Genomic DNA, 27660 nt, shown 5'->3' with positions numbered 1-27660 from the left:
CGCCGCCGCCGCTTCCCATTGGCTGGGGTTCCTGCGGCTGGCGGGCGGGCCGGAAGTGGAGGTGCGTGGGGCCGCTCTGTGCCGGGTCCGCCGCGGCTCGGTGGTGGGGTGCCCTCAGGCGGAAGAACGGGCCTGAGGAGGCGGCGGCGGCGGGAGCAGGTGAGAGCGGGGGGGGGGGGGGAGAGCGGAGGGGGCTGCCCGAGCCCTGGTACCGGCCTGCGACATCCCGGGGAGCCCCGAGAGACCCCGGTACCGGCCTGGGACACCCCGGGGGGCCCCGAGAGACCCCGGTACCGGCCTGGGACACCCCAGGGAGCCCCGAGATACCCCGGTACCGGCCTGGGACACCCCGGGGGGCCCCGAGAGACCCCGGTACCGGCCTGCGACACCCCGGGGGGCCCCGAGAGACCCCGGTACCGGCCTGCGACACCCCGGTACCGGCCTGCGACACCCCGGGGAGCCCCGAGAGACCCCGGTACCAGCCTGCGACACCCCGGGGAGCCCCGAGAGACCCCGGCACCAGCCTGAGGCACCCCGGGAGGCTCTGAAACACCCCGGTACCGGCCTGCAACACCCCAGGGGACCCTGAGAGGCCCCAGTACCGGTCTGTGACACTCCCGGTACCTCCCTGAGAGACCCCGGGGAGCCCTGAGACACCCCCAGTAGCACCCTGAGCCCCATTGGAGCTTTGGGACACCCCCGGTACCAGCCTGGGACACCCTGGGGGGCCTGAGACACCCCTGGTAGCACCCTGAGCCCCACTGGAGCCTTGGGACACCCCCAGTACCAGCCTGGGACACCTTGGGGTGCCTTGTGACATTGCTGGTACCACCCAGAGCCCTGGGACACCCCTGATATCACCTGGACTCCCCACTGGAGCCCTGCCTGCCCCCCCCACCAGCGCCTGCCACAGCACAATGTGCCACCCCGTCTCAGCGTGACACCCTTTCTTTCCCCTGCCAGCCCCGCGACACCCCAGGTGACACCTCCCACAGGTGACACCCTGCGCCTGTCCCCTCCGCATGGACACGGCGCGTCCTCTCCCCTCCGTGATGTCCCTGCCCTCCCCGTCCCCTCTTCAGCTCCCCTTCGTCCGAGGCTTCTTCATCCCCTCTGGGATCCCCTTTGTGTGACAGCCCCGTCCTCTTCCCAATTCATGCTTTAAAATTAGTTCAGTTTTAATTAATTTGGGGCCTTCTAGGTTCCCACTCACATAGGAAGCTGCTGCTTTTTTCAGCGCTGCTTAAAAGGCCGCAAGTCTAAATGTCACACGTCAGTCTAAATGCACATTTATTTCAATTACCCTGGGAGTGAATTGCAAGTACACTGTCATTAAAGAGATTAGGGAAATGTTCTGTTATCGTCTTCCCCTTTGCACTTGGCAGCATTTAACATGCAGTGAGATTTATTGTCTTCCCTGTGAAGAGAGAACTTAGAAAAAACTAAAATAAAACGGAGGTCCCGAAAATGGAGTATTTAGTAAGGGGGATTTGGTGCATGAAGCCGCATGAAACTACTCTTTAATTCGGTTCGTCAGAGTCACAAAAACTTAAGTGTTTGTTCCCTGAGCTGAGATATAAAACGTCAGCGTGAGCTGTGCTCGGATGAAATAAGGGAACTGCCCGCGTACCACATGATTTCTTTCTCTTTACCAGTCTGCTATGGCCTCCCAACTGCAAGTGAGGGGGGCTTGCGCTGTCGCCGCTCGTCTCTCGTCCTGCGTAGCGCCAGATGGCTTTGGGATGCTCCCGGATGATTCACGCTGGGTTACCTGCAGATTTGGCACTCTGTTTGCATCAGTCCCTCAGCAGAAACAGGGAAGAGCGCGAGTGTGGTTTTCACGGTCTCGCCGGCGTGTGGCAGGGCCCTGCCTCGGTGCCGTGCGTCTGGTTGTCGGCTCTCTGGTTATACGAATAACGCCCGTCTGCTCTTGACGTGAAATTAGGTACCCTGGTAGACTCAAGCAGATGCAGACCCACGGTTTGCAAACCACAGGGATCATCTCTCTTGAGGCCTGGCCTTCAGCAGCAGCAGCACAGGAGCGTTGCCCAAAAGCCGGTGCAGTAGCATCTAGATGAGCAATCCGAGCCGTCTCACTGACTGCTGCGGTTAGGAAAATAAGCGTGGATGGGAAACAGCTCGTGAGGAAGCTGCCGCTGATGGGCCGGGGCCTAAATGCAGAAGGAAAGATCCAGGGTCTGAACGGGCATTAGGTGATTTTTCTATGTGACATTTAATCTCCAGTGAAGTCCCCAGTAATTCTGCCCTCCTATATACTGAGCTTTGTGTAGCCTTTCTGCTCCAGCTCTGCCTACGTTTTCCTCCCAACCCCCCCATTTATTGCTCTTAAAAACGGCTACATTCCTGCTTCCTGCCACAATGCCCCGAGTGTGTTTCTACTTCCCCTAATTCATCTGCCCAATTCTTCCTCTCTCCACTTTAAAGTTTTTAAAAGCTTCTACCAGGTAGCCAGTAGTGGAGACGTCTATCTTCTTAATTGCCCTTCCTTGACGTCTGGCTGCCTCGTTCCTGGCCTGGAAACCGGCATGTCTCTTATGTTCTTTATATTGGCACCTTGCAGGTTTGGCCAACCAGTCATATCCACCTGGAGAAGGTAGCAATTTCTGTGTTCATCTCTTTTTATGTTGTAACAGGAAAGAAGCGTGGGCCCTGTCTGCGAGAGGCATCAGTCAGCAAGGAAATGGGGAGGGGTAAATGACACGAAAATGTAAACGCTGGTTGTCTTTATATGCGGCAGATCAAAATCAGCGGTTTAACCATTAAGTTGAGCTTTCTTAGAAAGCAGCACAACAAGGGAGAGTCTCAGGTTGGAAGGAAGATGATGTAGCTTTGCTGCTCTTCATCAGGGTTACCTCCTTGGTACCTTTTTTGGAGATGTAGCATGTGGATGGCGAAGGCTGATGCTATGGATTAACCAGGATGCAAACTTAGGCACCCAGCAAGGAACTATAGAAGTGATAAACCGGGAGGGATATCAAGAGAGTGAACAGTGGCTCATGGTTGGTGTGATGGAGGAGCAAGATCTGGCAAACAGGGTTTTAAATCTAAGACAGAGCCTGAAAGCGAGGTTTTTGCTACGTAGGGGGACAGAAAAAGCTGTGTCATGAAGATCTGAAAAATAAGCCTTGCCTCTGCAAGCAAAGGAGGCCAACTGCATACGGGTGCAGCCAGCTGATTGTGGGAAGTGGCTCTGTCCCTGCATGTGGCACTACAGACTCATCTGGACGCTGTGTCCATTTTGGGGCTTCCCTGTACAAAAGAGACTGTGACGGAGTGAGTACAGCGGAGGCCACCAGGATGGTCAGGGGCTGGAGCACGGGATGTATGAGGAGATGCTGAAAGCAATGGGTTTGTTCAGCCAGGAGAAGAGTAGGTAAAAACGGATCTTGCTGCTCTTTGGGGCTACCTAATGGGAGGGTCTGTTAGAGGAGACAGAGTCAGACTCTTCTCAGAGGTGCACAGTAAGAGGATGAAAGACATCAGGGACAAGCTGGAATATTGGATTGGAATATTGGAGATTCTGGTTAGTACAAGGAATGTTTCTTTTCCACCACGAGAGTGGTCAGACACTGGAACAGGGTAGCAGAGAGGCTGTGGGATTTGTATCCTCTGAGATACTCAAAACTCAACCGGATGAGGCCTCGAGCGACCTGCTTTGAGCAGGCTGGAGACCTCCAGAGGCCTCTTCCTACCTGTGTTATTCTGAGATCCTGTGATAACGTGAGTATCGGCACTGTTATAAACATGTCACATGTAAAATTTTTCTTGCCCTAGTGTGACTCTGCCATTTCTCACAAGCCAGGGAAAGAAGATGACCGGCGTCCTGCCTTCAGTAGGGGATGGATATTGCTATTACATCCTGACGGATGACTGTACCTACGGCAGCAAGTACTTTCAAGCTGGGAACATGTGCTTCTGCAGTGAGAGAAGTTACCTGCGCAACTTCCCCGATGACAGGCCCCCTGCTTGTTTCCTCAAAGTCGTCATGTTGGATGACAGCTCCACCGTCACAATAAACATAGAAATCCTTGAACCCGTGCACGAGGAGACAGCCGTCTTCCTCCTGGCCGTCAGCAGCCACAACGAACGTTTGAACTACTTCCTGGAGAGGCTGAGCCTTGAAGCGGCTCTGAAGGCTACGCTGGGCCAAAAAGTGATGGTGGAGGTTGACCGGCAACAATTCCCTGGGGTCATCCGCTACATTGGGAGCATTCATAAAAATACTTCGTCTGTGCTTTCTCCGTTCTTCTTTGGGGTGGAGTTACAGGTAAAGTGGCCAAGGAAGAAAGATGTTTTGCCCCCTTTGTTTTTGTGTAGATCCCATGCCGTAGCTTAGGAGGGTGCGATTCCTGCCCCGATTGTATAGCCCTTGTGCTGTGTGGGCCTCATCTGGGCCGTGCAACTGCTCCTCCCTTCTAACAGCGCCTTCTCTTGCCTTGCATAACTCAACAGAAAATTTAGTCCCCTGTGACTCACTTTGCAGTGGGAAAGCAAGGATTGCTCTTCTCCCCGGCATCTAGCTCCCGTTGTTTTCACTGGGTTTTGCAGAAATCCACCTCTTGAATAAGATTAGGTTGCCACACTCCCGGTTAGGTGTCTTTCCACTGACCTGCCTGTGGCTCGGGATGTAATGTGCCTTTCTGGCATGTTTTCAGGGTGAAGGTGAAAGCAGAGGGCGCAGCGATGGATCTTACCACGGCACTGAGTATTTCAAGTGTAAGCGGAACTGTGGGGTCTTCCTGCCATTTAACAGAGTCCAGTTTACTCCTGTGCCTGACAACGACTATGCAAAACAGAAGCCAAAGCCAGACGCGGAGGAGGTGGTTCCCGTGAAAGTGGGAGATGCAGTTAGTTTCTACGTGGACGAGGCCCTCACAAAGGGAATAGCAATGGCGGTTTACAGGGAGGGAAGCCAGTGGTTCGTTAAAGTTTGTCCGGTAAGAGCAGCCTTGCCTTGCCTTCTTTTCTCGTTTGTTTTGTTTGTTTGTTGGTTTTGTACCTATGTTGTGGTGAGGCCTTAAAAAGCAGCGGAAGGAACACCCAAAAGGGACGTGGGGTTACCTGCAAACTTTTCAGGCCCATTTTTAAAACAGGTTCATGTTCCAGGAGCGCCCTGTGTCTGATAGACCTTTTAGCTGATACAATCTTCTTTCCTATCAGGAAGAAGAAGGAACAACTGACATTTTCAGAGAAATCCCTATGGACTCTGTTGTGAAGGAAAGCTTGCTCTCTCAAAGTAGGTTATCATGAGATGTGTCTGCCCTGTGTACCTTCCTGCGGATTTAGGCACTTATTTCTTCTCTGCAGGGCACCCGATGAGCTGAAAATGCAACAGAAGCATCAGCTAGTCCTGACTAGCTCAGGATCAGGAGGCAGAAAAGTTTAATAAAAATGTGTCAAGTTCTGGACAGAATTCTTTGCATTAGGCAACTAGAGCTCCGAGTCTCCCAATATTTCGGAAAAAACAGAGAGTCTGATTGTTGTGCATAAGTATTTTCTAGGGAAGAAAATATCACTGGTTAAAGAGTCTTTAATTTAGTCGTAGAAAGTGGAGCAGTAGCCTCATCCTGATGCCAGACAGACTCGGAAAGGCACGGATGACAGCAGTGATGATGTGAGTCATTAGGTAAACTAACAAATTGGTGGACTCTGTCTCTCGCCACCAAAAGACGCTGTGTTTCTGTCAGGGCCAGCCCAAGGGGAGCAGTCATCAGACTCTTCACTGAGCTGATTCGTCTGAGTAAAGGCAGAAAAATAGCGTGGACTCACCACCACCACCATTTCAGTAGCCTGAAATGGCTCTGCAAAGGGCTGGATTAAGCTCCAGAGCAAGGTCGGACTGGGCAGTCTTGAACGCGGAAAATGAGGAGTGGGATCATCCTCTTTCAGCATCAGCAAGCTGTTAGACCAGCTTGGCCACATCGCTGAAACTTGTGCTGTGAATCACACCTCATGTCTCCCGTGCTCAGCCTCCTGCTTCCCTTTGCTCTAGAATTTCAAAATAGAACCGGTATTGGTAAGACAGCGGTGAGACCCAGACGTGTCTGTCATTAGATGTTGACTTCCTACCTCTCTTGACATTCTGTGTTTGCCCACTAGGTTTATTTTTACCGTATGAGCCTGACATGGGCTTGGGACACCCAAAACAGTCGAAACGAGAGATAAGCGAGAGCGGTGAGGATTGTGAGAGTGGGAATTCATCCCTGGAGGTGAACTCCATGGTCCAGATCACCTTGGACAAAGGAAATCAGGTTTCAGGAATCATCCGCTGGTTGGGATACCTGCCCCAAATTAGGCACAAAATGGCAGGAGTTGAACTGGTAAGGAGCAAAAATACTTCTTGCTGCGAGACTGAAAATCAGAACCGGCAGGTCTTGGTTGCTTTTGTCCTTTCTCTGAAGACGTTCAGTTTGTGACCACATATATCTCAGCCTGACCAGAGTTGGGCCACTGACGTGTCAGAGGTTGAACTGTGAGGACAGGCACACCTGATGGCGAGTTTATTGCCTAGGGCATGGAACTGGGGTTCAAGACGCCCAAGTGTTATATATAGGTCTTCTACTGATGTGCTGTATGAAACCAGCCAAGTCTCATTCTGCCTTGTTACCCCAGTTATCACTGAGGACACTTTATTGCCTGCAGAGTGATTATGAGGCTTTATTTGCTGTTCTGACAAAGGCCTTCAAGAACCTTGAGTGATGTTATTGGAACGTGGGACCGAATAATCATAAGTCCTGCAAACGGCATTGCTAGATTTAAAACAGAACCAGAATAAATGAAAGTAGCTAGCAAAACAAGACCAAACGTACGTAGCTCTCAAGACGCAAAATAGCCATAGGGGGAATCGCACCTCATTCGTACAGTGCCTGCTCTCATGTCGTTCATCAGTGCTCTCTTCCCAGGATGAAGACAAGGGGGTCACAGCTGGGGAATGGCTGGGCAAATACTATTTCCACTGTGCTCCAAAGCGTGGCCTTTTCGTGAAGCTGCAGTCGTGCCAGCCGGATGTTCGCTTCCAGTCTTCACGCAACAGTGACCTGAATCTTATGGATTATAGTAAGTTCTCTGGGGAGAGGGGACACAGTATCATGCGAGGACAAAGCATGCTACAGAGAATCCTTGTGCGCAGTCTCTGTTAGTCCATGTGCTGAGAGCAGTATGCGTCAAATTATTATCCAGAGAGTCCAAAATCCCCTTTCAGCCTCAGAGAGGACTGTATGTAGGCCTGATCTGCATCCTTGTGCAGAGAAACTGAATATTTCTTTACGGTTTCCATCGCACATCAGAACTCGCTGGCAAAGTTGTATTGCTCTCTTGTTATGACGCTTAAGAGTGCCAATCAGCTGCAAACACTCTGGTGCAGTAATTGCTTTATGTACATGGAACAAAAAGATAGCCCTAGTCCCCAAAATCTTCCAGCTTGAGAATAAGCCCATAGAATGGGGATACAGACACAGAGATGTTGGTATGAGGAAACTCTAAGACAGTACTGTTGATGTATCAGTTGCTTGATATTCATCGTTTTCCTTGGGTGTTGCAAGAGATGTCAATTTTAAGGACAGTGAGGTTGCCATGGTAGTATTTATAGGGAATACCCCCACACGTGCGAGGGACAGTAAGTAATCAAATACAGGGATAACACAGGCTAGACTTACGGGGGCTAGGCAGCGAATACAAGGCAACGTGCTGTGAATGGCTCTAAAAGTGAGGACGCCGTGGCATGCGTGTGTTGGAGAAGGGGAAGCTGGCAGGAAATGTAGGAAGGCGACGCGACACGGTGGTCTAGAGCAACAGTCTTTGCAAGGCCTGGTGAATGCTGCAAGCGAGGCAGGGTTCCTCTGCCTGTGGTTTTCTGGGCAGAAGGAAAGGTCTTGTATAAATGAGACCTGACCGTGGACAAGTGTTTTAGCTATAGGGCCTAGCCTAGCTGCCCTATCTTAAATGTTACGCCAATGTAAATTGTACACGTGGCTCTGGAGAATTGGAAGGGGTGACTCAGGCCCGTGGCCAGGATGTCAGGTGATAACGGTGTTGTACCTGGTGACTGAGAAATAAGGGGGAGCTGGGAAAGGGAGAGAGGATTAAATTCATTTTAACATAGAGCTTGATATGATGACAAGACATTCACGAGAAGGTACAGAGAAGGACAGGCCAATATTTTCATTTGAACAGCAAGAAATACCTCTAGAGTTCAGCAGACCATGTGAACTAGCTGTTTAGAAACTGTAAATGAGACATCAAGACTCTTTTAGGTACTCCCCAGAAATGGGAGCAGGGAGAAGGAAAGGTAATTTAAGGACATGCTGAAGACAGGGGACTGGAGTGCAAAGGGAAAATGCAGAAGAAACCAGAAAGATCCAATTCGAGAAAGCTTAGTGGTTAAAAAGATGACGGGCCAGAGGATGAGAATGCAGCTGGGGTTCTCCTCGCCCTGTCTGCTTTCCAGCAGGGACAGCAAGGGAAGCGGGCTGGAGACTCAGCTGCTCTTTTTGACACTAGGAGCTGTCTCACTGTGGCCGTGGACTAACTTAGTTCCTTAAATTCTCTGCTGAATTTTCTCCTCCTGTGAAATTGCATTGACGCCTGCCTGCTCCACGGCGATGCCGTCAGTTGTAATTTGCAGTGTTCGAGAGCCAAGTACGGACCGGCTATTAAAGCAAAGTTGCCTGTTTGTCCCCTCGTTACTGGGCTCATGTTCTGGCCCTGCCATTCAGGGGGTTATGAAGGCTGCTGTGTCCTTAAGGTCTCTGGAGTGCTCAGAGGTTTCAGACCTTAAGGACGCAGCAACCGCTCCCGATATAACAGCACAGCACCTCCATGTCCTCAGAGATGCTTCAGCTGTATCCCGTGCATTTCTGTTCCTTTCTGGAACCAGGGTAAGACAGGACATTCAGCCCTTCTCATTCACGGCAGGGTCAGATGGACTAGTCCAAGCTGTAATGTTTTGTGCCAGCTTCTGCCTGCTTCCTCAGGCTCGATGTTCATGGCTTGCGTCACAGATCTTTCTGCAGAGAGCTCCCAAGCTTGCATCTAACACAGCATCAGCTCATTTGTAGCTCTTTTTCTCTTCATTATCCTTGGCATAAAAGGATGGTAGAGGCAGTGCAAATTGGTGGGGCTCGACTCTTATAAGGAAGAGAGGATTAGGTTTTGTCCTGTTTCCAATAGATGAATGACTAAAGAGACAAGCCTTCAGCCCAAGGTGCTCCTATCCCAGGAAGAGCAGCACAGGAGAGTGCTGTGCCGACCTTTGAGCAGAGCAGACCTTCGAGGCAGTGGGGAAGGGCAGAGGTGACCCAGATGAGGTGGGAAGCTAAAGGGAGTTGCTTCTGTTGCTTGTGTTGCAGGAGATCAGGAAGTTCTTCCACAGGTTCTGGTCAATTTTCCTCCCCTCAGGAACGAGGCGGCAGTGCGCGTCCTGCGTGGGCAGATGAAGGGGATTCAAGGCCACTGTAATTCCTGCTATATGGATGCAGCTCTCTTCAGGTAAGAGTCTGCTTGGGAAGTGCCCTTCTGCCAAATAATAACTTTTTATTTGGGGCAGAGCCTAAAGTGCAATGTTTCCCTGTATCTCCAGCACGGCTGGAAATTCACCCAGGATAAAACAGGATATAATTGTGTGGAGATGCAGCCTTACTGCTTGCTGCTTTTTGATCTCCTTTATCATCTGGTAGGTTCTCAGGCTTCAAAGTACCCTCGGGAGTACCTAAGGTACTCGTGTTATCTGTCACGCAGAGTAGTGAAAGATCATAGTCTGGGACTGGACCAGGCTGACCCTGTCACTGGAGGTAATGACTGGAAACATATTTCAAAGAAACTGCCCAGGGTGTGCCAGGATGCAACACTGGAGAGCAAAAGACTCAGTGGTGCCCCCCATGAGCAGTTTTGGCTGCAAAGCATGAGATTTCATTCTCTAAGCTGCTTCCTTGCTTACTACAAGTGTTCATTAAACCGGATATGGCTTATCATCTCGCTGTGGAGGCTCTCTGTCACTTTTATTTCTGTAATTGCACGCTTGGGTTGTTGAAAATAAAAGCCAGCAACTGTCACCAGGCACTGCAGTTTGGTTCTAACTACTGCTGCAAACCCATCAGACTTACGCAGCATGCTCTCTTCACAGCCTCTTCTCCTGTACCTCCGTGCTGGACTCGATGCTCTTCAAGCCCTTCCCCCTGTGTGACAGGAATGTCCAAAACATTCTGCGGGATGAGATTGTTAATCCCCTCCGGAAGTGAGTACAGTATGTGGGAATCCTGGAAGTCGTCCATCTGTCTTCGTACCTTCTCTGCTGCTCTGCCTTCCACCAGCCAGATGATGTGTGTCACTAAGAGAAAGGGTGACCTGGAGGGCCAGCCCCGTCCAAAGGTCTTCCTCTCAGATTTGTCTTTCGGTTGTTCCCTTCCCCTTGCCATAAGGCTATCATGACTCCTACTGCGTGCGTGTGAAAAGTTAATAGTCCTATTTCACAGGAACGCCTACAAAAGTCAGAACATTGATCCTTCAGCTCGTTGGTCTTGTGGCATCTGTGTGAGAAGGGCCGGTCCAGCACTGACCCCCACTGCTGAGTTGGGAATACTGCAGGGAGGCGATTCTCTCTGCCCCAGCAAGAAGATTGTCTCTGGTTTGATTCCTGCACAGGGTTTAGGTTGTCAAGCCAGGTCTGGTCTCCCCTAGTCAGAAGGAAGCCTTGTGAGCTCCAGTTCCCAGTGAAAGGACTAAAGAGGGGTTTCCTGAGGTTGAGACCACCTCTGTGGGGAAGCCCTGGAGCTGATAAAGCAATGGCATCACTAGAGAAAAAGAGCAAAGGTTGCTGAACAGTCGATCCATTAAAAGACAGTGCTGACTATACGCAAAGGCAGTAAGCAATGTTGCACTGTAACAGAGCAGACCATGGCATGAGAGCTAAATTCTCTGGACTTTGTATCAAAGATGCCAAGTTCTTTCCTCATCTTCCCTCGCTAGGTGTGGGAGAGAGGCATTGAGAGCTGCTTGTACGTAAGATGTTAGCATCCTTCTTGGAGGACGATGCCCTGGAACTAGTTGCTGGAATGCAAACCAGGGGATGTTTTGTGATGCTGAGATTTAAATACGCTACAGAGATCATCTGCAGCTGCTTCTTGTTTCTAGGACCGGCTTCGTCATGGCCAGGAGTGTGATGCACCTTAGGGAGCAGCTAACTGAGAAGGGCCAATGTTCGAGCTTTACCACCGCTGAGAAAGGTAATACGCTCTCTGGAGACTTCCCAGAATTGCTTGGGTGTGAACTGCCTCATCCAGGTGCCAGGCTGACAACTTCGTTTTGCACTTCTCCCATGCGCATGCATTAAAATGCCTGTTTTATATATTTTACATTCATGTAAAAATGTGTATATAAAATATTTTCAGTTTTTAAAACTCTACAGAGTTTGTAACTTAGGGTTGCCCCGGAGTCTCATGGAAAGATAGGAATTGCTAGATATCTCCTAGTGGCAGTTGCTGCTGGGAGAGGAGAGGAAGAACTGTGTAAACAGAATTGAAACGAAGGAAATTTCCCTAACGTTTGATTTATACTTTGAGTTATGCCCTGACAGGTCTGTCCCTGATGTCCTTGCCAGAATCCAGCTTGATTTATTGTTTTGCTAAGCTAAATTTCTCCTTGAGTTCTGGCAAGTTATTTGAGGTTCCTCGAAGACTGTAGTTTGGTTAAAATAGGACAGAAAATACTACAGCTGAAGCCCACCTCCCCCTGGTTGCAATCACCATGTTCCTGTCCATGCGTAGCAAGGCCCCACAAGTTTAGAACAAGGAAAAATTAGGGATTATTCCCATACCACGCAACAAGCTATGAGTACCTGGATAGTAAACAAGTGGCATTGATTCTTCCAGAAACAGCAGGTGTCTTGTCACTCAACAGCACTTTTGTTTTGTGCTATTGTATATGTATTTTAGCCAGGGGTGGTTTAGCTGCTGCTCTGTTTCTTGAGCTTCCATAACTGTTCCTTGTTTCACTTTGAGTTAATGCTTTTGGTGCTAACAGTAACTGTCCATTAAGGTGTCTCACTGTTTGAGAGTGTCGTTGTGTTGGCTCAGCTTGGAAGAGTGCAATATCTTTCTGCATGCATGTGACTCCTTCCAAACACAGCTAAAAAAGTCATTCCGTTTTCAAGAGTTTGAAAAAGCAGCTAAGAGAAGGCCGTTTCCTCTTCTGCTGTCTCTTTTCAGAGGGCTGGTTCGCTTTTTTCATGCTCGCCTGAGGATTTATGCATTAACCAAATACCCTCAGCTTCTATTCCAAACGCCACCTTACCTAGAGTAAAAGAGAAGATTCCTGATTCCAAAATGCTGGCTCTGGTTTATCTGAGAGTTTTAGCCTTCTGGATGCAGTGGGGTAAGGGAATGTTCCTGGTATGATGTGACTTGCGCTGTTCTCTGAATTTCCAGATCCTGAGGAGTTCCTCAATCTGATAATGCAGCAGATCCTGGGAATAGAGCCACTCTTGAAACTGCAGTAAGTTTCTGTATCTAGGTGATGCTGTTTAACCAGACCTGGTTCACCGGTTATCCACCTTGCAATTATTTCACTTTTTCATCAAGGCTTTGAAGGCATGGCTCAGTGAGTTGTATACAGGTCCTCTCTGCTGTCCATTAATTACAGCCTGTGCAGCTTGTTGTGATCTTGTCCCAGGTGGCCAGTCCAGGAAAAGACGCTTCTAAACTCTTCCTGGATGTGTCACCTTCAGAAAATGAGGAAAAAAACTAGTGTCATCCTTAGGGAGAGCCGGTAGAGGTTTGAGAAACATAGCGTCCACCTTCAGTGCAGGGCCAACACTATCTGACGGCCTTTGGATGTAGTTAAGATGTATCCAGACTGTCAAGCTGGCTTAGATCCTAGAGTCTGTCAAACAGGGAGTCCATGGAGTGTACTCCCAGTTTTTCAGGACTCTACAAAGAAGATGAGGGTCTGAAGGAAGCCAAAAATAACTGTGCTGTTCAGGAGCATAGAAGGGGATTGTTAGATTTCTGTGTGCCTTTGTTGGGATGTCAGTCAAGCCTTGGATCCTGGAGCTGCTCAGAAAGGCCGAGTACAAAGGCAACTCTGTACTCCAGCTCCCCTGCGGAGGGTCAGCTAAAGGAAATCCTGTCTGTGCTGGCTCAGGGACACAAAGGTTCTGGGACGTCTTTTGCACATAACTCACTTTTTGAATGCACCAAGTTTTGCTTTGCAGCTTTTGTATGTGCAGTTATAAATAGATCTTTCAACGGAGCTGATTTTGCTGATTGTGCTGTAAAGCAGTTGATTGATTGAAAAATATTGAAACATCTTAAATGTTTACGTTGAAGAGGGGAAACTGAGTTACGCTCTGTGGAGCAGGATATGATGCTATGTAGGATGAAGAGACTGAATATGATACTCTTGTCCTCTTCTCATGGCATGTATTTAGTATTTCTGGGTGGAAAAAGTGCTTCATGTCAGTGTTACAGCAAGCAGCCCTTGGTGCCTTGTACCCAGAAGCTATCACAGGACAAAAACAATACGTCCTCTGAGAGCTCAGATGTCTGTGGCACCAAGTAAACAAGCTCCCTGTGACCACTCCCTGCAGGTCTGGAGGCCAGGAGGAGCAGGACTGTTACTGTTACCAGATATTTATGGACAAACAGGAGGATCTGGTGGTTCCTGATGTGCAGCAGTTAGTAGAACACTCCTTCCTGTCCTCCGATCTGAAGCTAGTGGAGGTGAGCCCAGCTACCTTCCGTCTTCCTCGCTATCTGCTGCCTTTTTCTTTCTTCCTCCAACATACCTGTGCCTGCTAGTTAGTCAGCAGTGGGTCTAGTGTGTCTTATATCTAACGTAGCAAAGCAGCAGCATAGCCACAACCTGAGAGAAGTCTTGGGAAATCTGAACATGAAGGAAGAGGGATATTGCTTTCCCCTGTTGCTGTTGTGTCCTGTGGATAACTTGAGCAGAAAATCTTTAGTCCGAGCAGCAATAAGGAGAGAAGAGTCTCTAGGACTTGTCTCTTCTGGCTTGGTGACTCATTTGCCTTTCTTTTCCCAGATCCCATCTTGCTTCATTATCCAAATGCCACGTTTTGGGAAGGAATATAAAATGTTCAGCAAAATCATTCCTTCCTTAGAGCTGGATATAACGGATCTGCTGCTAGACAGTAAGTTGTTGGGCAACGGTAAAGCTGACAGCTGGGTCTGTGAGGAACCATGTGACAGGTCTTGTCTCTTTGGGTTATGAGGGGGGGATCGTACTGTGATTCCTATTCCCTGAACACTAGTTTTGGCAGGACAAGGTGCATTTCAGGTGAGACCTAGAGAGGACGCGTCCTATTACCCTGTTGCCTCTGCAGGTCCCAGGGAGTGCTGCGTGTGTGGCGATGTCGCCACCCTGGAGTGTTCGGAGTGTTTCAAAGACAAGATGTTCGCAGCTACGGGCCTGAAGCAGTTCTGCAGCTCCTGCTCCAAACAGGTATTCAGTTCCTTTGGGTGCTTCCAAAATCTGCCTCGGTGGCTGACAAAAGATCAAAACCTCTGAAATACCCACGTTTCCCTTGCTGTCCCTGCTGCTGTTCAGGTTGGGTACAGAGGGGCCCTTTCCTGAGCGGTCAGTTCTGCTGACTGAATGAGCTACGTGAGCGGGGTCAGGTGCCGCATGTTACTAAACTCTCATGCGTTGCCCTCTGCTTACGTAGAGACTAAATAAGCACTGATTTTGCACAGACTGAGTGCTGGGCCCTTCGCGTTGTCTCACCAGGAGCACTCCTGCAGCTTTCTGGCCTTTCACAGAATCACAGAATGGTTGGGATTGGAAGGGACCTCTGGAGATCATCTAGTCCAACCCCCCTGCTCAAGCAGGGTCACCTAGAGCACATTGCACAGGATTGTGTCCAGGCGGGTTTTGAATATCTCCAGAGAAGGAGACTCCACAACCTCTCTGCGCAACCTGTTCCAGTGCGCTCTCACCCTCACAGTGAACAAGTTTTTTCTCATATTCAGATGAAACTTCCTGTGTTTCAGTTGGTGCCTGTTGCCTCGCGTCCTGTTGCTGGGCGCCACTGAAGAGTCTGCTCCCATCCTCTTGACACCCTCCCTTCAGATACTTGTACACATTGATAAGATCCCCTCTCAGCCTTCTCCAGGCTAAACAGACCCAGCTCTCTCAGCCTTTCCTCAGAAGAGAGATGCTCCAGTCCCCTCATCATCTTTGTAGCCCTTCGCTGCACTTGCTCCAGTAGTGCCACATCCCTCTTGTACTGGGCAGCCCAGAACTGGACACACTACTCCAGATGTGGAGGGTAGCAGCTTCCCATCTCAACTTCTAGCTTTCAGGATGTTGATGTTTTGGTGTACATGGGGAAGAGTCAGCTGCGTGGAAGGCAGATCAGCTGAGAATAAAGTCCTGCCTGCTCAGCAGTGCCACCCCACCGTCTCTCCTCAGGTTCACTCCCATTACCGGCGCAAAGCGCACAAGCCAACCAGGCTGCACGTCCCCGAAGAGTTTCACAGCAGGAGCCCCCGGGGCAGCCAGCAGGTCCCCCGCGAGAAGATGGAGCTCTTTGCAGTGCTCTGTATCGAGACCAGCCATTACGTCTCCTTTGTGAAATACGGCCCCGAGAACGAACACTGGATGTTCTTTGACAGCATGGCCGACAGGCACGGTGAGGACGGTGGCGGGCTTGGTGGGCATCTATGAGGGTCTGTAACGCACATCACGTAGGCGCTGGTCAGTCTGCTTTGAGGCACAGTGGTGGACGGTTTCAGCAGTGTTTCAGAACGACTTCGTGCCATGTCTAAAAGGAGCATGAGGCTCTCAGGGTGAATGAGGGGTGCTGGGGAATAGCAGCTTTATTTAGCAAGGGATAGCCTTCTCCCCTGAAGCCCCATACCTGAATTAGGCACTCTCAGGATCCTGCTTCCAACAGCGATCATTAAGCAAAGCCTAGGCAAGAGGATGACCAGGCCGAGCACACGTGAGAATTCCTTCTAGTGCTCTCATCCTCTGGCTGTTTTCAGATGAGGGACTTCTTGAGCCAGACAGGGCTGGCTGCCGTGTGGGCAAGGACAGTTCTGTCCTGCCTCAATTTGTTCTTGGCATCTCGATATCTCAGCCAAGGCACTATGTTACTGTCCCTTGCTATGGTATCTGCTTGAGCTGTGAATACTTGTCCCTTGGGACCTGGTTGGGACTCAGACTTATCTCCCTCTTTCTGGGTTAGGAGATGAAAATGGCTTCAACATTCCCGTGGTAACGCTGTGCCCTGAAGTTGCCAAATACCTGGACTTGCCAGTGGCTGCGCTGGCTCTGGAGCAACCCCGGGACATGGATGGAGTGGCCAAACGCCTCTTCTGCGATGCCTACATGTATATGTACCAGAGCAAGAAGATGGCGCTTTACAAGTGACTTCGCCTTGGGCTGGTGCTGCCATGCAGAGCAGCGAGGTTTCGGAAATGTGAGCTTGGATCAAACCTGCAGTTGTTAATCGGTGAAAGCAGCCAGAGTGTGTACACTGACCTTGCACTTCTGCCTCTTCTTGCCTCTTCCAGCACCTGGTATCAAGCTGTCTACGTGAGCCTGTCAAGGTTTGCAAATCCTGTACCTGGCCTTACCAAGTGATAGTTTGTACTTCTGCAGACCTGAACTTTGAATTATTTACACTCAAACACATTCACCTTTCCCACCCCTCCTCCTTCCCAAGGTTCTCTGCAGCTCTGTCCTCAGGGTCCTCCCACAACTTCCTCCCCACCACCTCTTCCCTCTGAAGGTCAGGACCAGCAGCTCTAATCAGAACATGAGCAGTTATCCTCAGATTTGCAAAGAGCACAAGAAAACCGTGGTCTCACCCTGAGTAACACTTCCTCACATGGACCTGCTGAGTGGGAAAACCAGGTGTGAGCTGCACCTGTGTTGTTAGATGCCTCTGGAAGAGGGTTTTCCTTGAGGTCTGAGATACGACCCCCCCATAAGGTGGGGACCTTTCTTCAACTGTCATGGTCCCCGAATCGTCATGACTTCCCTTATCCAGCACTAATCTCTCTGGCACTTTTACCCATTATCCCTTATTTTCAAGCATGAGATTAACTGGATGCTTGGAGCTGGAAATATGCTTTAAAAATACGTATTGTTGTAAGAACAAAACTGGAAAAGAGATGGGGCAGAGGAACAACCCCACTATGCTGTCATCTTTTTCTGAATTCTGCAGCATTGCTACAGAATGAGGTCTTCCATCTCATTTTGGCACTTACTGTCCTATCTCCACATTGATTTCTGAGATCCATGCTGAAGAGCAGTAACACACTTCTGAGGGGGAAAAAAATATAAAAATGAACACGGTTGGGTTTTCTGCCATAACTGCAATAAGACTTAGGATCTCTGGGGAAACTGGTATTCTATTAATTTAAATAATTTACATTTGCAAATTGGGGGTTGTCTACCATTAAGCACGTGCTCTCAGTGGCCGCAGGAAGCAGTTAAGGGAATCTGTGCTAAGAATTGGGCTGCTCAGATTTAAGACTGACAGTACACCAGAAACCTGAGGGGTGCATCCAGTAGCCACATCATAGCACGTGCAGCTGTAATCACCTTCCTTCTCTCTTTTTTTTTTTCTTTTTTTTTTTCCTCCTTTTTTCCCCCCCTCTTTATAATTCCTGCAGCCTGTGTTAACGTGCAACCTGTAGCTTTGTGTTGGTCAGAAGAACCTGTCTGCTTGGGACACGCAGCGATGCACGTGGGATTAGGGCCATTTTAGCTGGCAGCAGGGTAACCAGGCTAATTGGGGCCTTGACAGCTTTCACATACCTCCTTTATTTCTGTACGCGGTTTCTACAAAGGATGGTTGGCATATAACAGACCTGGATGGTTGGCACACAGTGAGACCTCAAAGCTGCTGGAGCGCTCAGAGATTTCCCTGGTGGCTTTGTCTCTCCAGGCCACGCAGTTTGGCGCTTGCCCTTTCCGAGTGTGCCGCACTGGATCACTGAGCACTTCCACTTCCAAAAGCCCTGCTTGTTGCAGGTAAAACTCTGTGTGTTGTTAGCTCCTGCACGCGTACCAGCCCTACAAGCAGGGTGTTTCGGATTTTCAACGATAACACTGGAAACGTTGGATGAACATTGTCGGAGAGCCGTAGCAGACAGTGCACGACCAAGGGGGGAGAGACTGTGCCCTGCTTTGGAGCCATGATTCACCTGGTGAGCTGAATTCCTGATGCCAAAGCGACAGTGTTTGAAGAGTTTGTCTCTCCATCTGTGGGCAGGAGGCAAATCTAGCAGAGGATCGGCCTGCGGATGGGTTTACCCGCTTGCTCTTGTGACCTGACTCATGAAGCTCCTCTGGCTCATTCCCTTGCGCTCTTCTGTGCCGTGGAGCAAGGTACTTCTACAAGAAGAGACAGATGAAGCATCAACCAATGCTGCTGGTGCCTGTGACCATCTTTTCCTCGTCTGTTGAAAGCCGCTCTTCATTCAGTAGCATGTAAGAACTCAGGACATCTCTACTCAGGTACAGTGTGGGCTAGGATTTTGTGTCTCTGGCACTTTAGCTCTAAAATTTTTAAGTTAAAATGAAAACCAGCTTCCTCCTAGCTGGAGTTTTGGGTTTGTTTGCCCCCCCCTTAATGTACTAAGCATGATACAGTGCCTTACCCATGACGGGCCCAGCTGTAGCACTGCAACAGTGCTTCTCCTAGCCTGTTTTTTTAGAAAAAAAAAAACCAGCATCAGGCAATGCTTTGCTAAGCTCTTACTTTCTAGTGTGGGGGGGTTGGTTTTTTTTTTCCCCATCAACACCTGCTCCAAAAATGTAAACCAACAAAAATACCTCTTACCAAGACGGTGCTGGGGAGGATGTGCAAATCCAGCCACCTTTCCCTGCCTTCACTGGAGACGGGAGCGTGGATGTTAAGGCTGAACACCAGCGTGAAAATCCAGGCTCCTGCCATCGGGGCTGGTGTCGGGAAGAGCCCAGTGTTGAAGCTGGGTCTCTATTGCAAGGAACAGCAGGCGAATCTCGCCGGCGATTTGTGTTGCCCTCCCTCGCTGCACGTTTTAGCGTGTGGCTCGATTTGGGTCTCTTTGGTTGTACATTTTACAAGCTTGGGGGAAAGGATTCGGTATCGTTCTCTTACGAATCCAGATCGGATTAGCGAAAACATGTTCATCTCAGAAGGGAAGTCTTTGACGTGGGGTTTTCTTTTCCATTCCATGTAACAAATTTTGTTGATTCCACTGTGATAAAGTCTTTGAACGGTCATTGCTTCAGCTGTCCTGTCTGCCCCACGTTTGAGACATACCCTGAAAGGCGCCACGAAAGAAGTAGGAGCCAGAGGAGGAATGAGGGCGATGGGCTGCCACGACATGGGGACGTAGCGCGCTTGCCTGGGAAGAGCCCAGGCACTTTTGCTGTAATCGCTCGCTTTTTATTTTGCCTTATTCAATTCTAAACCATGACGTGAAGTGAAGAACATTGAGTTAAACGTTCAAGCTGAAGGGAGGGAGTTTTGTTTGAAGGACCAGGACAGCCACAAAGTGCGTTTGCAGTTAGTGGGTTAAGGCATTTATTTCACTTTGTGCTTGGGACAAAGTAACGGCAGAGATTAGCGACACGCTTGCAATATAACAGTCAAGTTAAAGATTCCCTGTGTCAATGTGAAACCAGTCTCCATGCTCTAGAGCACATGTTCGTGGACTGATACAAAAGGGAAAGATTAAAAAAAAGTGGTCGGAGAGTCAAAGTTGAGAGCAGAAAGGGCAAAGCGCGTCCTGCCACGGATGTCCCGCAAAGCACGAGCTGGGCAGATGGGTGGGTAATTTCCATGTCCAGGGCCCCTTTTTTACTTAAAACCATGTCTTTCGTGATGACAGCGAGCCTCAACGTGGGCTTGGGGCCGTGGCGTCGGTCCCCGGCCTCCGCCGCGGCGACGCTGCAGCGGGCTGGTTTGGTGGTGGCAGCAGCAGAGGCATCGCTGGGACGCTCCGGGCTGCAGCCGTGCCTTTGCCAGGGCGTTTAAACCCAGCTTGTGCGGCCGCGTGCTGCTCTGCAGCGCGGAGCAGGCTGGCGAATGCTCCCTGCCAAAACCCTCGCGCTCCGCTCTGCGTTTCTGACCGCTCTCCGTGGCCTTGCTTAGGATTCAAAGTGCAACCCGAAACGGGGCAGCGCGACTTGGATGTAGTTGCATTAAAACGTGCCTGCAAGCGGCGCGAGGAGCCGGCTGCGTCCCAGAGACACGCGAGAGCTGCGGCACAGGGGCAGCGACAGGAGCGGCGGCACCGCCTTTGCGAACGCGGAAGGCACGGGGCCAGCACGGCCACCGAGGCAGGCGGCGCCGAAGGCACGGAGCGCGCGAGGCCGCCGGGGGCTGGCGACGCTGCGAACGCAGGAGGCACGGGGCTGCTGGGATGGGCAGGGAGGGGACGTTGCTCCTAGAAGGGCCTCGGCTTAGCACCCGCAGAGCAACGACGTCATTAGAGCCATTAATTACCAATTAGTCACCAGATCTTTAAGGAGCACGTAGGAAGAGCTGGCTCCTGGCAAGGGCTGTGTCTGGCCCGGGTTCGGACGGCTCGGAGGGCAAGCGCGGGGCACTCGCTAGCTGGCCTGTCGCAGCTCCCCGAAGAGGAGGTGCAGCTTCTCCGTGATGGCCACCTGGTGCAAGAGCACGAGAAGACGGTGAGCGTTTCCCAACCCCGAGGGAGGTGAGGAACAGCCCCCTCGTCCCACCTCCTGCAGCAGGGGTGGTGGGGGGCGACCTCCTGGCCCCCAGCAGGTCGTCACCGTACCGGGTAGGGCTCCGGCTCGTGGAGTCTCCGGTGCGCAGGGCTGAGCCGGCCGAGGGAGACCTGCGCGTGGCTCCTCACCTCCGGCAGGCTGGGCAGCGCCTCGCACACCTGCGGGAGGGAGGCACGCGACCGCGTCCCTACAAGGAGCCAGCACCAAGCCCCGGGGGCTGGGGGCAGCTCCGCGCTCAGGTTTCGCTCCTACCAAAGCTAGTGGGAAAAAAATCACACCCAGCTTCGTCCTTCACCCGCGGAGGGGACACCTCTGGCAGCGGTGCGTTCCCGGCTGGCAGGCGTCCCCGCACCAGATGCCTGCTCAGCGTAGGAGCTTCATGAAGGCCAGTTTCTTGGGGGGTTTTTTTTGCTAAAACCTTGGGTTTTAGCAACGCAGTTGCAACATCACCCAGAGAGAGACCAAAGCTTCGCCATGACGCCACGTGGCTGAAAGCAGCCGCGAGACCCTTGAGGGCTCAGCGGGGGAATTCCCACGTCTCCACCTCCCACACGGCCATGCCGAGACCCAGCAGACTCTGCTGAGGCTCCAGGGAAACCCACCTCGGATGGGGCAAAAGCTGCATCCACCTTGAGGCGTTCGGAAGGGAACTGGGATTTCCCAGGGACGCGTCCCAACCCCAGAGGGACTGCGCCTTGCCAGCATCGCCAGGGGAGTCTCCTCGCCCCACACCTCCTCCGTTCCCTGGCCTCTTCGCTTGGGCGGACACGCTCTGCACACGGCATGGACAGTGCCCCTGCCACACCACGCCGACGGTGGGGTCGGCTGCACCCTGGCCAGCGCCGCACGCGCTGGGTTTGAGCCCGCGGAGGAGAGAGGGCAGAGCCGGCTCTGACCTGTCCGTCTCTGAAGTACGTGCGATGCAGGGTCTCCACGGTGGCGGGCCTGACCTGGCTGGCTTCTCCGCTCCTCCCCAGGACGTGGACCGTGAGCTCCTGGCCTGCGCTGGGCGAGGGCTCCTCCTCCAGGGCCATGAGGTCCATGAAGGGGTGACCTGTGAGGGCGCCGGGTTAGGGGCGAGCAGACAAATTGCAATGCCGCGGGCAGGATTACGGGGCAGGAGGGGTCAGGGGATGCAGCTCTACAGGGCAGCACTGCCAGAGGAGTCTCCCAAAACCTTTGCCCGGCACCAAACCAGCCCGTGGTTTGGAGAAACACCAAGTCCCAGCGGTGCAGCTGGCAGCACCAGCCCAGCTGCCCTCGCAGGGAGCTCCACCGCGCCTGCCCAGGCTGCAACGCTGCCAGCGGGCCAACCAGGCCGTCTCGACGGGCAGCGGGGGCAGACGATGGGCACCGCGAGCAGCAGAGCTCACCAGCAGCATCGTAGAGCCGATACACCGTCTTAGTCCCAGGGATCGTCATCTTCTCCTCGTCCTCCGTGAGCTTCAGGCAAGGGAAGCCGTTCACCTTCACCAGCTGAGGGACGAAGGAAGAGGTTATGGGGACGGGCACCTAGCAAGCTGGTGGCAAGCACCAGCTCACGTTGGTGCCAGGGACTGTGCGGAGATCCCAGCGCACGCCGGCCGCTCTTAGCCGGGCAGAGCGGCTCCGGCGCTTCTCTCTACACCTGCGCTGCAGCCCCGTTCTGCCGGGCCTAAACCCAAAGGAGCCAATCTGTCACCTCTTTCCATGTGACCCTGCAAGCTGGGAGGCCCCTGATGTGAAACAGCCAAATAAGTCATTAAAAACACCCCAAACCAACCCCAACGGTGGAAATTCTGGCGCCTCCTGACCCAGCCCCCCCCCACAAGCTTTTCGTTACGGTGTTCTTGGGAACGTCACCTGCAAGAAACGGGACTTTTGCCTTGCAGCGGTGTCCGGCAGAGCTGGTCTCCCCTCTGCTATTCGGCCCAGACGCGCGAGCCCAAGCAGGAGCCGGGAATGCCCACGCCGCACGAGCCGAGCGGGGCAGAGAGCTGAGCCCCTGCCGCCGTTACCTTATAAATGCAGCCCAGCGAGGGCTGCCGGGGGCACGTCACCAGGTTCGTCCCGACGCCGATCATGTCGATCTCGCTCCCCTGATACGGCAGAGAAGACAGCGGCTGTCAACAGCTCAGTCCTGCTGCTGGTTTTTAGCCCATGCTAAAACCAGAGCCATGGGGCAGTCAGAGGCTGCTCTGCCCAAAGGTGCCTGGTATCCATCTGTCCATCCCACCCAGAATCCATTTTTTCCAGCCTGGATATCCTTCATCTCTGCTGTCACGTAGGGAGACACCAAGTAGCAGAGAGATGCCAGGCGACTGTCACATTCACTCCCCACACATCCGCCCTTCCCACCCCCCCCCCGAAGCTCGGAGGCCTCCAGCAAAGGCGGAGGTGATGTCCCAACCTCGGAGGTGGCCACCTCACCTCTCGGATAAAGTCCTCCAGGCTCTGTTCGCTGATGTCATTGCTCACGGCAATAGAGAGGGTCTCGAACCAGGGGACCTGGAAGCTGGAGAGAAAAGCGAGGCACAGAGGGACTGAGCAGGCGAGCGGCTGCAACCACCCCAGGCAGAGCGGCGAGGGCCGTTCGACTGCTGCCACCCTGGTCACCCCAGCCAGGAGATGCCAAGCCAGGCTGGAGCTCTGCGACTCAAGCCCAAGCACTCCCAACCTCACCCAGTTTCCCTGAGCGCTCTTCACACACGAGACGGAGCCGCTTTCCCCACAGCGCCAAACTTACAACGAACCGCTGGGCTGGCAGCGAGGGCCGAACACCCTCCGCACCCCGCGAAAACCCTGACGCGGGTGCAGAGGGCAGGAGGAGGTTCGGTGCGACAGGCTCTCCACAGGATCCCCGACCCGGGAAGGTGTCTGGGACTCACCGGGCGCCGCAGGCACGAAACACCCGGCGGATCTCCTTGGACTGCTTGGCCAGGTCCCCGCTGTCCAGGCGCACCCCGACGGCGCGGTAGCCCAGCTGGTTTAGGGCCAGGGCCACGGCACAGAAGTTGGGAAGGCCGCTCCTGACAAGAGCAAGGAGAAGGGTTGGTCTGGTGAGGACACGGCGGGCCCAGAGCTGGAGCAGGCCACGCACAGAGCTGTGGCACTGGCCGCAACACGAGGCCTTCTATCCCGCTACACATCTCCACCTGCGGCCAGCAGTGGATGCACTGGAAAAAGCGATAAAAGCGGACAAGTGTGCCTGCTTCCAGGCACCAGGAATTTGCTGTTCAGAAACTGTCTGAGCCAGAGACTGTTTCAATGGATTTGATGTGTCCGGTCTCCCCTTGAGCCCAGCTAAACCCTGAGCCCCCACTGCATCCCGAGGCGGCGAGTTGCCCAGCTCAGCTGCACGTCGCAGGAGGAGCCTCCTCCTTTTCTGGGTTTCAAACCTGTTCCTCTGTTTCTTGCCGCTGGAGGAGACGGGGGACCCCTCAACCCCTCTCCATGCCGTGCTCGCAACGGCGAGGATCAGGGCAAAGCGATGAGGAGACGGGGACCGAGCACGGATTTAGCAGCAGGCTGAAGTCCTGCGTCAGGCAACGGGGAAGCAGCAGGGCTTCTGCAAGGCGTAAACGCTACCCAAGACAGCGGCCCGGCAGCAGAGGCTTTTCAAGAGCTGCCCTCTCCGTTCCTGTCCCCCAGCTCCGTCTCACCACGAAAGGAGGGACCAGCCTGGCCCCATTTGCCCCGCTGCGCTCCCCATCTTTGTAACGTCTAAGACATGGGCTCCCAGGGAGGTGGGAGAGCCCGCAGAGCGAAGCGCACCCCGGCGAGAGAGCCCCGGCGTCCTCACCTCATGACGCAGTACGTGTCCAGCAGCCCCTGGAAGTTGCACGGGAAGCTGATGGCGTAGGACACGAAGGCGGCCAGCTCCCCGCGGTTCACCTTGTCCGGGGAGACCTGCAGCAGCTCGCACACCTGCGGCAGCCACGACTCGGCCAAGGACGGGAGATCCGCCGGCTCTCCTCCAGCGAGGGGGGTCAGGACCTGCCCGGGGACAACAGCCACACTGCAGCCAAGACGTCCCTGCTGCTGCCTAACTCCCAGCTTTGCGGGAGGAGCTGCAGGTCGCCACCTCGGTTCTCAGCGGGGAGAGGCCAGGCAGAGACAGCGTCCCGCTCGCTGGGTGAAAGGAGCTCCGTAAAAGGCAGCGGGGTAGCCCCACGCGAGGGACACGGGTGCTCCCAGCGCCCGAGGGTCAGGCCCCAGCTGCGGGAGCAGGGCTTCACTCGCACGACCCACGCACATCCCACCCCACGACCCAACGTCCCGCAGCGTTCCCTATTTCTCCCCGAACTACCCGATGCGGCAGGATGACCCCCCCCTCCCAACCACGCGTCCCACATCAGAAGAACCAGAAATCCCCGCAACCCCGCGACCTAGCCCAGCCCTCAGTCGCAGCCACACACCCCACATCCACGGGACCACGGTGCCGTCCTTCCCCCTCTCCCACCCACAACGACTCACCCGGGGCTCCACCTCCGCCAGCGACGTGAAGGACATGACGAACGAGTGCGCCACGGTCCCCTGCACCGGGATGCCGTAGAGCTTCCCCGCCAGGACGTTGCTGGTGCAATCAAAGCCTGCAACGAGGGAAGGGGGGGGTGAGGACGCCAGGCGGGAGGCGCAGCGCAGTGCCAGGAGGAGCCGCTTCGCAGGGCCGCACTCACCCCCGATGTAGGAGTACTTGGAAGCCGAAAGGCCGCCGTCCGGACCCTGAGCGCGACGCAGCCCCATCTCCATCAGCTTCGTGGCAGGGCCAGCGAGGAGCCGGAAGCGGGCAGCGTTCGTGGCCACCAGGCTGGGAGAGAGGAAGGCGCTAGTCGTGCCAAGTGGGCATCAGGGCCAGGGCTGGGAATGGTACCCAGCGAAGGCGGACGCGCCGGGGGGGCTCCCGGACCAGCTCAGCTCCACTCTGACTCGGAGCCGAGGTGAGGGGACTTGGCAGAGGCCAAGTGGGATTTCGAGGGTCTGGCTACAGCAGGGGTGGACGCGTTCCCCGTACCCTGTGGCTGAGGGATCCCGGCACCCCCAAAACGGCAGGACTGGCTCCTACCTGGCGTAGCTGACCAGGCACAGCAACGTGGTCTCCAGCAGCTGCACCACCAGCAGCGGGCCCTTCACCTGCAGGAGCGGGACCTGCGGGAAGAGCCGGGCGAGCAGCGGTGAGGCCTCCCGCCCCGACTGCAGGTAACGGGGCTGAGCGAGGCAAGCTGGACGCAGGCGGGAGCCAACAGCGCCCGACAGCGAGGAGCATCTGTCACATAACGAGCTGAAATCGCTTTACCCACGGGCAAGCACAGAGCAAACGTCGCCGTCACCATGTGGGAAAACTGAGGCGCAGAAGGGAAGAGCTTGTCAAGGGACAACCACAAGCCAGCGACAGGCAGAGAGCTGGTTTTCCGAGGTGCCAGCACTCTGTGCCACCCGTTAGCCTGCGCGGTCCCATGGCAGAGCCACCCGGGCCAGCACGGAGGCTCCTGGGGGATTTGCCCCAGGGGCCAGCACAGCTCACACTCACCCTGGAGAAGACAACGGAGCCTTCTGGCACAGAGGAGATGGTCACCTCCGAGGCGTCCACGGTGCACAGGTACTCGAAGAAGGCTTCCTCCGTGGTGCTGGGCAGGACCGACCGCAGGTAGGCGATATCTGCAGGGGGCAGAGAGCGGCCGTTGAGCGGGGAGCGCCGGTACCGCCGCGAACAGGCGCTCGCCGCTCACATTCCCCGCTCCGGCTCCCGGTTCGACGGAGGCCAAGCCGCGATTGCAACCTTCGACGGGCAAAACCGCATTGGGGGCGAGAGCTCCCCGAGGCAGCGCTTGGCGCAACGCCTCGCTCACCATGGAAGCCGCAGCAATACATCGCGTTGGGATACGACTGCGGTGCCACAGGGAAGCCAGGACGCAGGTACGGCCGGCCGTGGTCGAGCCGAAGGGACCGAGTACCCGGGCCGGGAGGAGCGGCCACCGCCGCAGCGAGGGCCCGGCAGGGCCCCGACCCACCCTGACCTCCAGCCCCTCAAGGGATCTTCTGGGGGATGCCCCACTCTCCCCCAGGTCCTCCAGGCTCCTCTGAGGGACTCCCAGAGCCCCCTAAGGGGTCCCCCAGGTCCCTCTGAGGGATGTCCTTGTCCCCCCAGGGTCCCCTGTAGGGTCCTCCCTGTCCCCCTGGGGGTTCTTCTCAACCCTCGGAGGGATGTCCCTGTCCCACCTAGGTCCCCCAAGGGGTCCCCCATGTCCCCCAGGTCTCCCTGAGGGGTCTCCTCACCCCTCGGAGGGATGTCCCTGTCCCACCTAGGTCCCCCAAGGGGTCCCCCATGTCCCCCACGTCTCCCTGAGGGGTCTCCTCACCCCTTGGAGGGATGTCCCTGTCCCACCTAGGTCCCCCAAGGGGTCCCCCATGTCCCCCAGGTCTCCCTGAGGGGTGTCCTCACCCCCCGGAGGGATGTCCCTGTCCCACCTAGGTCCCCCAAGGGGTCCCCCATGTCCCCCAGGTCTCCCTGAGGGGTGTCCTCACCCCCCGGAGGGATGCCCCTGCCCCACCTAGGTCCCCCAAGGGGCTCCCCTGTCCCCCAGAAGGATCTCTGAGTCCCCCTAAGGGATGTCCCTGCCCCCCAGGGGTCCCCCCCGGGGTCCCCCCTGCCCCCTAGGTCCCTGCGAGGGATGTTCTTGCCCCCCACCCACCCCCCGGGACGCCCCCGTCCCTCCACGTCGCCCCGCGGGCGGGCGGGCACGCACCGGCGGCGGAGAAGCGGAAGGCGCGGAGGAAGCGGAGCCCCTCGGCCAGGCCGGCGCCCAGCGCGAAGGCGCCGCGGAAGGGGCAGCGGCGGAAGAGCAGCTCGGCGGCGGCGGGGGCGCGGTGCCGCCCGGCGCGCCAGTACCCGTACGCCATGGTGACCTGGTAGAGGTCCGTCAGCAGCGCCATGGCCGCCGCGCCGCCCCC

The 27660-nt window shown here is 54.3% G+C and overlaps 2 protein-coding genes across 6 annotated transcripts; one reads left to right on the top strand and one right to left on the bottom strand.

Moving 5' to 3' along the window:
- Positions 1-86: 86 nt before the first annotated feature.
- Positions 87-19254, top strand: LOC106494803 (ubiquitin carboxyl-terminal hydrolase CYLD-like). 5 transcript variants are annotated; one of them, XM_067290094.1, is made up of 16 exons: positions 1147-2213; positions 2655-3741; positions 3824-4288; positions 4677-4958; positions 5182-5257; positions 6121-6341; positions 6924-7077; positions 9369-9507; positions 10142-10252; positions 11149-11240; positions 12441-12507; positions 13601-13733; positions 14056-14164; positions 14357-14475; positions 15445-15664; positions 16223-19254. In XM_067290094.1, exons 2-16 carry the CDS (start codon positions 3655-3657, stop codon positions 16405-16407), a joined length of 2460 nt encoding a protein of 819 aa, XP_067146195.1. In that variant the 5' UTR covers positions 1147-2213; positions 2655-3654; the 3' UTR covers positions 16408-19254. The 5 variants fall into 5 exon arrangements, with proteins under 5 accessions (XP_067146197.1, XP_067146195.1, XP_067146200.1 ...); XM_067290096.1 differs by lacking the exons at positions 1147-2213; positions 2655-3741 and adding an exon at positions 87-159 and having other exon boundaries at positions 3820-4288; XM_067290099.1 differs by lacking the exon at positions 2655-3741 and having other exon boundaries at positions 3820-4288.
- Positions 18609-27660, bottom strand: NAPRT (nicotinate phosphoribosyltransferase). The gene is made up of 13 exons (XM_067290101.1): positions 27456-27660; positions 26240-26367; positions 25775-25857; positions 25389-25519; positions 25186-25301; positions 24512-24705; positions 23598-23738; positions 23140-23224; positions 22728-22808; positions 22104-22206; positions 21627-21784; positions 20781-20888; positions 18609-20646 (listed from the first exon to the last, which is right to left on the bottom strand). Exons 1-13 carry the CDS (start codon positions 27640-27642, stop codon positions 20590-20592), a joined length of 1572 nt encoding a protein of 523 aa, XP_067146202.1. The 5' UTR covers positions 27643-27660; the 3' UTR covers positions 18609-20589.

Source organism: Apteryx mantelli, chromosome 2 (assembly GCF_036417845.1).
Source record: "Apteryx mantelli isolate bAptMan1 chromosome 2, bAptMan1.hap1, whole genome shotgun sequence".
Taxonomy (NCBI): domain Eukaryota; kingdom Metazoa; phylum Chordata; class Aves; order Apterygiformes; family Apterygidae; genus Apteryx; species Apteryx mantelli.
The sequence above is the reverse complement of the archived record's forward strand: the minus strand, read 5'-3'. Positions and strand labels throughout refer to the sequence as shown.

Coding starts and splice junctions, on each gene's coding strand:
- LOC106494803 (XM_067290094.1), top strand. CDS start 3,655: ATGAGGCCTCGAGCGACCTGCTTTGAGCAGGCTGGAGACCTCCAGAGG. Junction 10,253..11,148: donor ATTGTTAATCCCCTCCGGAA/GTGAGTACAGTA, acceptor TCTTGTTTCTAG/GACCGGCTTCGTCATGGCCA. Junction 15,665..16,222: donor CAGCATGGCCGACAGGCACG/GTGAGGACGGTG, acceptor TTTCTGGGTTAG/GAGATGAAAATGGCTTCAAC.
- NAPRT (XM_067290101.1), bottom strand. CDS start 27,642: ATGGCGCTGCTGACGGACCTCTACCAGGTCACCATGGCGTACGGGTAC. Junction 23,225..23,597: donor TTTCGTGCCTGCGGCGCCCG/GTGAGTCCCAGA, acceptor TTTTCTCTCCAG/CTTCCAGGTCCCCTGGTTCG. Junction 20,647..20,780: donor ACGAGCCGGAGCCCTACCCG/GTACGGTGACGA, acceptor CTCTTGCACCAG/GTGGCCATCACGGAGAAGCT.